At 33.9% G+C, this 12,642-nt stretch overlaps 1 protein-coding gene across 1 annotated transcript in view; it reads left to right on the forward strand.

Annotated features, from left to right (window-relative positions):
- LOC137402470 (fibrillin-1-like) overlaps positions 1–12,642 on the forward strand; it is a 30,464-nt gene that overhangs the window by 12,971 nt on the left and 4,851 nt on the right. Inside the window, exons 8-38 of the mRNA XM_068088971.1 lie at positions 373–495; positions 4,655–4,783; positions 5,612–5,740; positions 5,861–5,989; positions 6,108–6,233; positions 6,353–6,478; positions 6,597–6,725; positions 6,845–6,970; positions 7,090–7,218; positions 7,338–7,463; positions 7,583–7,708; positions 7,827–7,952; positions 8,072–8,200; positions 8,320–8,445; positions 8,565–8,690; positions 8,810–8,935; positions 9,055–9,183; positions 9,303–9,428; positions 9,548–9,673; positions 9,793–9,918; positions 10,038–10,163; positions 10,282–10,410; positions 10,530–10,655; positions 10,775–10,900; positions 11,020–11,145; positions 11,265–11,390; positions 11,510–11,638; positions 11,757–11,882; positions 12,002–12,127; positions 12,247–12,372; positions 12,492–12,617. Coding sequence (XP_067945072.1) covers positions 373–495; positions 4,655–4,783; positions 5,612–5,740; positions 5,861–5,989; positions 6,108–6,233; positions 6,353–6,478; positions 6,597–6,725; positions 6,845–6,970; positions 7,090–7,218; positions 7,338–7,463; positions 7,583–7,708; positions 7,827–7,952; positions 8,072–8,200; positions 8,320–8,445; positions 8,565–8,690; positions 8,810–8,935; positions 9,055–9,183; positions 9,303–9,428; positions 9,548–9,673; positions 9,793–9,918; positions 10,038–10,163; positions 10,282–10,410; positions 10,530–10,655; positions 10,775–10,900; positions 11,020–11,145; positions 11,265–11,390; positions 11,510–11,638; positions 11,757–11,882; positions 12,002–12,127; positions 12,247–12,372; positions 12,492–12,617 — 3,930 coding nt within the window. The remainder of the gene's footprint in view (positions 1–372; positions 496–4,654; positions 4,784–5,611; positions 5,741–5,860; positions 5,990–6,107; positions 6,234–6,352; positions 6,479–6,596; positions 6,726–6,844; positions 6,971–7,089; positions 7,219–7,337; positions 7,464–7,582; positions 7,709–7,826; positions 7,953–8,071; positions 8,201–8,319; positions 8,446–8,564; positions 8,691–8,809; positions 8,936–9,054; positions 9,184–9,302; positions 9,429–9,547; positions 9,674–9,792; positions 9,919–10,037; positions 10,164–10,281; positions 10,411–10,529; positions 10,656–10,774; positions 10,901–11,019; positions 11,146–11,264; positions 11,391–11,509; positions 11,639–11,756; positions 11,883–12,001; positions 12,128–12,246; positions 12,373–12,491; positions 12,618–12,642) is intronic.

A 12,642-nucleotide genomic window follows, 5' to 3' on the forward strand; every position in this document is an offset into this window, starting at 1 on the left:
ATCGCTAACAATTTGTTCAACCAATTAAATGCATTTCGTGGACGATTTCGGTGTGCGTGCGCAGCTCTAACAATTCTGTGAATTTCAACCGAATAGCTCTGTGTTTTTTGTTCATTTCCTGATTTCGGCCAGAACCAATGAACAAATCGTCATGTATGGCCAAACCTTTATTCTACCAAGGTGAATGTCGTGAGTTTGAGTCCTTTTAGAAGCAATCTTTTTTCTTAACCTCTAAGCATGGCATTGGACAAACAGACAGATGTAAGAACATGACTTGTAATATAGTTAAGACTCTCTTACAGAATTGCAGTGTTTATCTTAATTAAACTTTTCAGAGTTTCAACTATTAATGAAAGTGTATTTTTTTAACAGACATAGATGAGTGCTTGAGCTCTCCGTGCAAAGTGGCCAACGCAACATGTGAGAATCTTGAAGGAGACTTTATGTGTCATTGTCCCAGAGGCTACATCAGTCATAAAGGGGCAGCATGCGAAGGTTTGTATGAACTTGGACTAAATTATTGTGTTGAAATAGAGTGTTTCTATTATCTTTTTATTATATTTTCATTAACCTGTTTATTATTAGTACTAGTACTATAGTACTATAGTACTAGTACTATAGTACTATAGTACTAGTACTATAGTATGCTTGTCAGTCTGTGCTCTGTGAGGGCTCAGCAAGAGTGCCCAGTATGTCATTATTATTTAATTCAGCATTGAATCAGTATAATAATCACATACCGAGGTGTTGAGGTGGCTGAGTGGTTTATTGGTAGTTTTCTTATCTTGGAATCGGTCATCCAAGGTTTGGTTCCCATGCGAGGTAATATTTTTCTTGATGCTTTTCGTGTGGCGTCAGACAAATGGATGGCCACGGATCTTATTATAGTAAACATTTTGTATTTTATCTCAGTCCTATTTAACACTTCCTTTTTTATTTCTTGTTATAGTAAAAGTGCTAGCTTCACTAGCTCTGCGCCAAACTTAGCAGAAACAAGCAGTATGTTTCAAATCAGCATATATTTCGCTTCACTTAAAGTACAGTAGAGAACATGCATTAGCAGAGTAGTGCAAAACAACTCTGAGTATCTTTGTCTTTGCCTGGTCTTTATATAGTTTATCAAGGGCTTTGGCTCCGCATCATTTTTTGAGTCAGTCTCAGGTCGGTTGTTGGGCTGCGCTGACCCGAGTTGAGTTAGTCGTCAGTGTGTTTACTGACCCACCGTCCACCACAGTATTTTTGATAAAAAAAAACTTCAAATTCTTGTATTCATAGATGGATCAAATTGTTCTTTGTTTTTCTCTTTATTTTTGGTTGGTGAACTAGCTTCTGCTGCGATATATATTAACGCTTGTGATTGGTCTACTAGCTTATTGCGTAATATACCCATGATTGTCATGGGTGGACTAGCTTCTACTATGATATATTGCTGCTTGTGATTGGTAAACTAGCTTCTACTATGATGGTCAATAATTGTGATCGGTGAACTAGCTCTCATGATATATCAATGTTTGTGATTGGTGAGCTATCACCTTCAAAGATATATCTATGCTTTTGATTGGTAGACTAGATTCCTGTTTTTAGCAGCTGATGAGGTTAGATAGTATTTAGGCCAATGAAATTGTTTTACTCATGAACAAAAAGCTCTAAAGGCACCGTACACCTTAAACTAAAGTAGATATTTAAACTCTATCGTTGTGTTAAGGAAGTGCTCATAATAAATTTTAGTAGATTTTGATATAATCATTTTTGTTTATCCTTTGGGATTTTTTTATGTTTGAGTTGATCTGACTGCCAGGATGATCCAAGATTAAAACCGGCAAATCTTGATCGTAGTTAAAATGCTCAGAAGAAAAATAAGTTCAAAATGGTGCCACTCGTTGCTATAGTTGACATCGGCTATTGTGCTCTTGTAGCAAAGTTACTAGTCTCTGTTCTGTTAGTCTGTTTGTAATTTGTAATTGTGTAACTTGTACTTTTGCGTAAGTTGAGCATTCCAACCTCGGTCAAGTTTAGTAAATTTTAATCTTGATACATCCTGGCAGTCAGATCACCTCAACTATCAAGAACAATCGCAAATGATAGAAAATATTTTCTGATAAAATATATTAAGTTTTTTTTAAGTTCATTTGTAAGATAAATGTTGAATATATTATATTAGTCAGTTTTAACTACTACCATTTACTAGCACTCACCTTAGAAAGCAGAGAGCCAATTGTTTCGGAGAGCCAATTTATCAGTCAAGTTTGTAAGTATAAAAGGTAATTGGATGACGAAGGGAAATATTGTTTCATTTTTTATTACAGGGAACATTAGCTATATGTTGGTTCTATACAAAATAGTAAGGATTGTACCTCTGAGGTCTATTTCTCAGCTTAGCAGTATTATATTAAGCACAACCAGTTTAATAGAGTTTTGCTGGTCTGCATATAACTCACACAAGACATATCCAACATCTAATAAAATAATTTACCCTTTCTCTACAATGTTGGAGAACCTATACTCTTATAACCTTTAGACTAGAGATGTACAAAATATAGATATTTTGTAGATGCGAGAGTTGTCTGCCCTAATGATACACACCGCTGTTCCTTAGATGGAAAGTGTGTCTTTGACTCGACCACGCTTGGTCTAAAGTGTACGTGCAATCCTGGGTACACCGGTGACGGCTACAATTGTAGTAGTAAGTAAAATACACAATATCAGTTATCATGTTGATATGTTACAAACAGACAACAACCTTTACTAAAACCTTTGTTAGGTATAAAGTCTATTTGGCTAGATATATCATCAGAATAAAGAATGAATGTGGACAAAATCGATTTTTAGTCTTGCATGTTTAAAGATGAAGTTAGTTTGAGAGGAGTGTAGTGCTAGCGCATTGGTAGCATATAATATATAATTAAATATATATATAATATATATCATCTATATACATAATTCTTATTGTTTTCGTTATTGATCTGTCATATGTCCAGTTATAGCAACTAAAATATGAATGAAAAAACAACTTCGCAGTAGAATTGAACTCGGAACCAGTTCTGCAGACAGGTGCATTAACTACTGTGCCACATGGCCATCTTGCCCTACTATGGTAGCTGTCTATATGTATTATACATGTATATATATTATACCGTATATAAATTATATAATTTATATATAACTAACTAGAGGTTGGAATAAGTTCATTTTACTTATCTTTCTTCCAGATTGATGTTTTTCTTTGGGGTCACGACTTTGGTCTTTGAGGTCTGTTTCGACAAGGTCACGAAACAGACCTGTCGTGATTCCAAAGAAAAACACCAATATGGAAAAAAGATAAGTAACATTAACCTATTCCAACACTGTAGTTAGTTATAACACTTAATTTTAGAGCGTAGAGTGCTGTTAGCAGTAGGCTTGACCAAATATATATGTGGTCAGGCCACATATACACAATATATACACCGTATATACAGCGAGAATTGTATATGTATATATATATATATATAATTGTTTCTTCACCCCGGTTAACCCGTATGGGTGGTAATTTCTGCTCTAACTCGGGTCCCCTACCAGAGACCTGGGAGTTTGAGCACTCGCCTCAAGATCTTAGTTGTTCCGAATAGCGCACTTTTCTGCAACTCACCTGAGTTGATTGCTGTCGGTACCTGGGCAAGCCACATTTTATGCGCCAGTGATATTGCGCCCAGTGCCCCAATGACTACTGGGATTACAGTTGTTCTTACATCCCAGTTGTTCTTACATCCCTTCCTTATAAATAAATATATATATATATATATATATATATATATATATATATATATATATAAGCGAAATGAACTGTGGCTTGCCCAAATACCAACAACAATCAACTCAGGTGAGTTGCAGAAAAGTGCGCTATTGGGAACAGCTAAGATCTTGAGGCGAGTGCTCAAACTTCCAGGTCTCTGGTAGGAGACCCGAGTTAGAGCAGAATTTACCATCCATACGGGTATCCGGGGTGATGAAACAATATTTTATATATATACATGTATATATATAACATTTTCTATATATATATTCATATTATTTCACGTTTATATATACATGTACATATATATAAATGTACATATATATATACATTTATATATATATATGTACATGTATATATATATACATTTATATATATATATATATATGTACATGTATATATGAACGTGAAATAATATGAATATATATATAAAAAATGTTTAAAGTTGGCATTCTGACAGTTTTGCAGAGGAATCGAGAAAGAATCCGGATAGCGAAATTTAGGTTGTGATACTAGAGAGTTTATAACCTGAAACATAAAATGACTGATATAGCACATACGAAACAACAAACTGATAATCAAATTTTGCTATAAATCCTCCTAGGTCATAGTAACAGAGAGTTTACAACCTGAAAATCTAATGATTGATTTAACATGTTGGTGTTATGAAATAGCAAACTGGTTTGCTATGAAGGATGTAATTTTTAGGCAAATATAATCAATTATCAACTAGTATAAAAGGATTATTTGGTTTTAACATTTAAATAACAACTTCAAAAGCTAACACACTCAAGTAATATTTTGGCTGATATCTGAATTCTGGTTTTGCAATGCAACACGTTTTTTGTTTCTTCAATCGAATTTCTCACCGTTTCTTTTCAGATATTAATGAATGCCTGAATAAAAAGTCTCCATGTGGGGGAGTTGGTTCACAATGTGTTGACACTGAGGGTAGCTACACATGCGAGTGTCTAGAAGGATATGAACAAGACGGTGCTTTTGGTTGCAGAGGTGAGTATTACTAGCATTACTAGTATACTAGTAATAGAATTGCTAGTATTATTGTTATTATTATTGTTACTATTGTTATAAAAACTGTCTTCCCAACCATGCGGTTGCTAGCAAGTTAGCCTAAATCTTAGCTTGAAGCCATAGGATTATTTTTTGTTGAAGAGTATTTTTTGAAACCTGTGTAGTCTCTAGTAGCGCTCTTTTCTGAATTGTTTATTGAAAACATTTAAGCACAGACATCAGTAAGATATAAGACAAGGTTGCTTGATATTGTCCCACACACTCCAATTGCTATCAGTATCATTTTTCAGCACCTTCATTTTTGATATTTGATGGTTTGCTGAGCTGGTAATACACGACAATGTGTTTTGCAATATTTAGCAAGCTTTTACCAGGTTTCATAATACTCACACTGAAGAGTATTTTAGCTATTCTTGTCTATACCATTAATTGGCAAAAATGGCATAATTTCTCTCTTGTGATGCTAGTTCATATAATCTGTAAACTGATACCACACATAATTAAATGAGCAACTATGCACTGAAAAAACACTATATTGAAGTATACAAACTAATTGTAGATGTTAATGAATGTAAACAGTCAAGTTCACCATGTAAAGGAGAGAATGCAACTTGCACCAACACTGATGGTAACTTTACATGTACATGTCCTCAAGGATTCACTGGAGATGGAGTGACAAACTGTACAGGTGTGTTTTACTGTGTTTAGTTATTAGTTAATTATAACATGGATACATAATTCAAATTACTAACCGTGTTAAGTCCTCTTTTTGAGTTCTTCAAACTCCTATATATGATATTATTATAGATATTGATGAGTGTAAAAAGTCAAGTTCACCGTGTAAAGGAGAGAATGCAACTTGCACCAACACTGATGGTAGCTTTACATGTACATGTCCTCAAGGATTCACTGGAGATGGAGTGACACACTGTACAGGTGTGTTTCACTGTGTTTAGTTATTAGTTAATTATAACATGGAAACAAAAATTCAAATTACTAACCGTGTTAAGTCCTCTTTTTGAGTTCTTCAAACTCCTATATATGATATTATTATAGATATTGATGAGTGTAAACAGTCAAGTCCACCGTGTACAGGAGAGAATGCAACTTGCACCAACACTGATGGTAGCTTTACATGTACATGTCCTCAAGGATTCACTGGAGATGGAGTGACAAACTGTACAGGTGTGTTTACTGTGTTTAGTTATTAGTTAATTATAACATGGAAACAAAATTCAAATTACTAACCGTGTTAAGTCCTCTTTTTGAGTTCTTCAAACTCCTATATATGATATTATTATAGATATTGATGAATGTAAACAGTCAAGTTCATGTAAAGGAGAGAATGCAACTTGCACCAACACTGATGGTAGCTTTACATGTACATGTCCTCAAGGATTCACTGGAGATGGAGTGACAAACTGTACAGGTGTGTTTTACTGTGTTTAGTTATTATTTAATTATAACATGGAAACAAAATTCAAATTACTAACCGTGTTAAGTCCTCTTTTTGAGTTCTTCAAACTCCTATATATGATATTATTATAGATATTGATGAGTGTAAACAGTCAAGTCCATGTAAAGGAGAGAATGCAACTTGCACCAACACTGATGGTAGCTTTACATGTACATGTCCTCAAGGATTCACTGGAGATGGAGTGACAAACTGTACAGGTGTGTTTACTGTGTTTAGTTATTAGTTAATTATAACATGGAAACAAAATTCAAATTACTAACCGTGTTAAGTCCTCTTTTTGAGTTCTTCAAACTCCTATATATGATATTATTATAGATATTGATGAGTGTAAACAGTCAAGTTCACCATGTAAAGGAGAGAATGCAACTTGCACCAACACTGATGGTAGCTTCACATGTACATGTCCTCAAGGATTCACTGGAGATGGAGTGACAAACTGTACAGGTGTGTTTTACTGTGTTTAGTTATTAGTTAATTATAGCATGGAAACAAAATTCAAATTACTAACCGTGTTAAGTCCTCTTTTTGAGTTCTTCAAACTCCTATATATGATATTATTATAGATATTGATGAATGTAAACAGTCAAGTTCATGTAAAGGAGAGAATGCAACTTGCACCAACACTGATGGTAGCTTTACATGTACATGTCCTCAAGGATTCACTGGAGATGGAGTGACAAACTGTACAGGTGTGTTTTACTGTGTTTAGTTATTATTTAATTATAACATGGAAACAAAATTCAAATTACTAACCGTGTTAAGTCCTCTTTTTGAGTTCTTCAAACTCCTATATATGATATTATTATAGATATTGATGAGTGTAAACAGTCAAGTTCACCATGTAAAGGAGAGAATGCAACTTGCACCAACACTGATGGTAGCTTCACATGTACATGTCCTCAAGGATTCACTGGAGATGGAGTGACAAACTGTACAGGTGTGTTTTACTGTGTTTAGTTATTAGTTAATTATAGCATGGAAACAAAATTCAAATTACTAACCGTGTTAAGTCCTCTTTTTGAGTTCTTCAAACTCCTATATATGATATTATTATAGATATTGATGAATGTAAACAGTCAAGTTCATGTAAAGGAGAGAATGCAACTTGCACCAACACTGATGGTAGCTTTACATGTACATGTCCTCAAGGATTCACTGGAGATGGAGTGACAAACTGTACAGGTGTGTTTTACTGTGTTTAGTTATTATTTAATTATAACATGGAAACAAAATTCAAATTACTAACCGTGTTAAGTCCTCTTTTTGAGTTCTTCAAACTCCTATATATGATATTATTATAGATATTGATGAGTGTAAACAGTCAAGTCCATGTAAAGGAGAGAATGCAACTTGCACCAACACTGATGGTAGCTTTACATGTACATGTCCTCAAGGATTCACTGGAGATGGAGTGACAAACTGTACAGGTGTGTTTACTGTGTTTAGTTATTAGTTAATTATAACATGGAAACAAAATTCAAATTACTAACCGTGTTAAGTCCTCTTTTTGAGTTCTTCAAACTCCTATATATGATATTATTATAGATATTGATGAGTGTAAACAGTCAAGTCCATGTAAAGGAGAGAATGCAACTTGCACCAACACTGATGGTAGCTTCACATGTACATGTCCTCAAGGATTCACTGGAGATGGAGTGACAAACTGTACAGGTGTGTTTTACTGTGTTTAGTTATTAGTTAATTATAGCATGGAAACAAAATTCAAATTACTAACCGTGTTAAGTCCTCTTTTTGAGTTCTTCAAACTCCTATATATGATATTATTATAGATATTGATGAGTGTAAACAGTCAAGTTCACCATGTAAAGGAGAGAATGCAACTTGCACCAACACTGATGGTAGCTTCACATGTACATGTCCTCAAGGATTCACTGGAGATGGAGTGACAAACTGTACAGGTGTGTTTTACTGTGTTTAGTTATTAGTTAATTATAGCATGGAAACAAAATTCAAATTACTAACCGTGTTAAGTCCTCTTTTTGAGTTCTTCAAACTCCTATATATGATATTATTATAGATATTGATGAATGTAAACAGTCAAGTTCATGTAAAGGAGAGAATGCAACTTGCACCAACACTGATGGTAGCTTTACATGTACATGTCCTCAAGGATTCACTGGAGATGGAGTGACAAACTGTACAGGTGTGTTTTACTGTGTTTAGTTATTATTTAATTATAACATGGAAACAAAATTCAAATTACTAACCGTGTTAAGTCCTCTTTTTGAGTTCTTCAAACTCCTATATATGATATTATTATAGATATTGATGAATGTAAACAGTCAAGTTCATGTAAAGGAGAGAATGCAACTTGCAGCAACACTGATGGTAGCTTTACATGTACATGTCCTCAAGGATTCACTGGAGATGGAGTGACAAACTGTACAGGTGTGTTTTACTGTGTTTAGTTATTATTTAATTATAACATGGAAACAAAATTCAAATTACTAACCGTGTTAACTCCTCTTTTTGAGTTCTTCAAACTCCTATATATGATATTATTATAGATATTGATGAGTGTAAACAGTCAAGTCCATGTAAAGGAGAGAATGCAACTTGCACCAACACCGATGGTAGCTTTACATGTACATGTCCTCAAGGATTCACTGGAGATGGAGTGACAAACTGTACAGGTGTGTTTTACTGTGTTTAGTTATTAGTTAATTATAACATGGAAACAAAATTCAAATTACTAACCGTGTTAAGTCCTCTTTTTGAGTTCTTCAAACTCCTATATATGATATTATTATAGATATTGATGAATGTAAACAGTCAAGTCCACCGTGTACAGGAGAGAATGCAACTTGCACCAACACTGATGGTAGCTTTACATGTACATGTCCTCAAGGATTCACTGGAGATGGAGTGACAAACTGTACAGGTGTGTTTTACTGTGTTTAGTTATTATTTAATTATAACATGGAAACAAAATTCAAATTACTAACCGTGTTAAGTCCTCTTTTTGAGTTCTTCAAACTCCTATATATGATATTATTATAGATATTGATGAATGTAAACAGTCAAGTTCATGTAAAGGAGAGAATGCAACTTGCACCAACACTGATGGTAGCTTTACATGTACATGTCCTCAAGGATTCACTGGAGATGGAGTGACAAACTGTACAGGTGTGTTTTACTGTGTTTAGTTATTATTTAATTATAACATGGAAACAAAATTCAAATTACTAACCGTGTTAAGTCCTCTTTTTGAGTTCTTCAAACTCCTATATATGATATTATTATAGATATTGATGAGTGTAAACAGTCAAGTCCATGTAAAGGAGAGAATGCAACTTGCACCAACACTGATGGTAGCTTTACATGTACATGTCCTCAAGGATTCGCTGGAGATGGAGTGACAAACTGTACAGGTGTGTTTTACTGTGTTTAGTTATTAGTTAATTATAACATGGAAACAAAATTCAAATTACTAACCGTGTTAAGTCCTCTTTTTGAGTTCTTCAAAATCCTATATATGATATTATTATAGATATTGATGAATGTAAACAGTCAAGTTCATGTAAAGGAGAGAATGCAACTTGCACCAACACTGATGGTAGCTTTACATGTACATGTCCTCAAGGATTCACTGGAGATGGAGTGACAAACTGTACAGGTGTGTTTTACTGTGTTTAGTTATTATTTAATTATAACATGGAAACAAAATTCAAATTACTAACCGTGTTAAGTCCTCTTTTTGAGTTCTTCAAACTCCTATATATGATATTATTATAGATATTGATGAGTGTAAACAGTCAAGTCCATGTAAAGGAGAGAATGCAACTTGCACCAACACTGATGGTAGCTTTACATGTACATGTCCTCAAGGATTCACTGGAGATGGAGTGACAAACTGTACAGGTGTGTTTACTGTGTTTAGTTATTAGTTAATTATAACATGGAAACAAAATTCAAATTACTAACCGTGTTAAGTCCTCTTTTTGAGTTCTTCAAACTCCTATATATGATATTATTATAGATATTGATGAGTGTAAACAGTCAAGTTCACCATGTAAAGGAGAGAATGCAACTTGCACCAACACTGATGGTAGCTTCACATGTACATGTCCTCAAGGATTCACTGGAGATGGAGTGACAAACTGTACAGGTGTGTTTTACTGTGTTTAGTTATTAGTTAATTATAGCATGGAAACAAAATTCAAATTACTAACCGTGTTAAGTCCTCTTTTTGAGTTCTTCAAACTCCTATATATGATATTATTATAGATATTGATGAATGTAAACAGTCAAGTTCATGTAAAGGAGAGAATGCAACTTGCACCAACACTGATGGTAGCTTTACATGTACATGTCCTCAAGGATTCACTGGAGATGGAGTGACAAACTGTACAGGTGTGTTTTACTGTGTTTAGTTATTATTTAATTATAACATGGAAACAAAATTCAAATTACTAACCGTGTTAAGTCCTCTTTTTGAGTTCTTCAAACTCCTATATATGATATTATTATAGATATTGATGAATGTAAACAGTCAAGTTCATGTAAAGGAGAGAATGCAACTTGCAGCAACACTGATGGTAGCTTTACATGTACATGTCCTCAAGGATTCACTGGAGATGGAGTGACAAACTGTACAGGTGTGTTTTACTGTGTTTAGTTATTATTTAATTATAACATGGAAACAAAATTCAAATTACTAACCGTGTTAACTCCTCTTTTTGAGTTCTTCAAACTCCTATATATGATATTATTATAGATATTGATGAGTGTAAACAGTCAAGTCCATGTAAAGGAGAGAATGCAACTTGCACCAACACTGATGGTAGCTTTACATGTACATGTCCTCAAGGATTCGCTGGAGATGGAGTGACAAACTGTACAGGTGTGTTTTACTGTGTTTAGTTATTATTTAATTATAACATGGAAACAAAATTCAAATTACTAACCGTGTTAAGTCCTCTTTTTGAGTTCTTCAAACTCCTATATATGATATTATTATAGATATTGATGAGTGTAAACAGTCAAGTCCATGTAAAGGAGAGAATGCAACTTGCACCAACACCGATGGTAGCTTTACATGTACATGTCCTCAAGGATTCACTGGAGATGGAGTGACAAACTGTACAGGTGTGTTTTACTGTGTTTAGTTATTAGTTAATTATAACATGGAAACAAAATTCAAATTACTAACCGTGTTAAGTCCTCTTTTTGAGTTCTTCAAACTCCTATATATGATATTATTATAGATATTGATGAATGTAAACAGTCAAGTCCACCGTGTACAGGAGAGAATGCAACTTGCACCAACACTGATGGTAGCTTTACATGTACATGTCCTCAAGGATTCACTGGAGATGGAGTGACAAACTGTACAGGTGTGTTTACTGTGTTTAGTTATTTGTTAATTATAACATGGAAACAAAATTCAAATTACTAACCGTGTTAAGTCCTCTTTTTGAGTTCTTCAAACTCCTATATATGATATTATTATAGATATTGATGAATGTAAACAGTCAAGTTCATGTAAAGGAGAGAATGCAACTTGCACCAACACTGATGGTAGCTTTACATGTACATGTCCTCAAGGATTCACTGGAGATGGAGTGACAAACTGTACAGGTGTGTTTTACTGTGTTTAGTTATTATTTAATTATAACATGGAAACAAAATTCAAGTTATTAACCGTGTTAAGTCCTCTTTTTGAGTTCTTCAAACTCCTATATATGATATTATTATAGATATTGATGAGTGTAAACAGTCAAGTCCATGTAAAGGAGAGAATGCAACTTGCACCAACACTGATGGTAGCTTTACATGTACATGTCCTCAAGGATTCACTGGAGATGGAGTGACAAACTGTACAGGTGTGTTTTACTGTGTTTAGTTATTATTTAATTATAACATGGAAACAAAATTCAAATTACTAACCGTGTTAAGTCCTCTTTTTGAGTTCTTCAAACTCCTATATATGATATTATTATAGATATTGATGAATGTAAACAGTCAAGTTCATGTAAAGGAGAGAATGCAACTTGCACCAACACTGATGGTAGCTTTACATGTACATGTCCTCAAGGATTCACTGGAGATGGAGTGACAAACTGTACAGGTGTGTTTTACTGTGTTTAGTTATTATTTAATTATAACATGGAAACAAAATTCAAATTACTAACCGTGTTAAGTCCTCTTTTTGAGTTCTTCAAACTCCTATATATGATATTATTATAGATATTGATGAATGTAAACAGTCAAGTTCATGTAAAGGAGAGAATGCAACTTGCACCAACACTGATGGTAGCTTTACATGTACATGTCCTCAAGGATTCACTGGAGATGGAGTGACAAACTGTACAGGTGTGTTTTACTGTGTTTAGTTATT

This window comes from Watersipora subatra, chromosome 8, assembly GCF_963576615.1.
Source record: "Watersipora subatra chromosome 8, tzWatSuba1.1, whole genome shotgun sequence".
Taxonomy (NCBI): Eukaryota; Metazoa; Bryozoa; class Gymnolaemata; order Cheilostomatida; family Watersiporidae; genus Watersipora; species Watersipora subatra.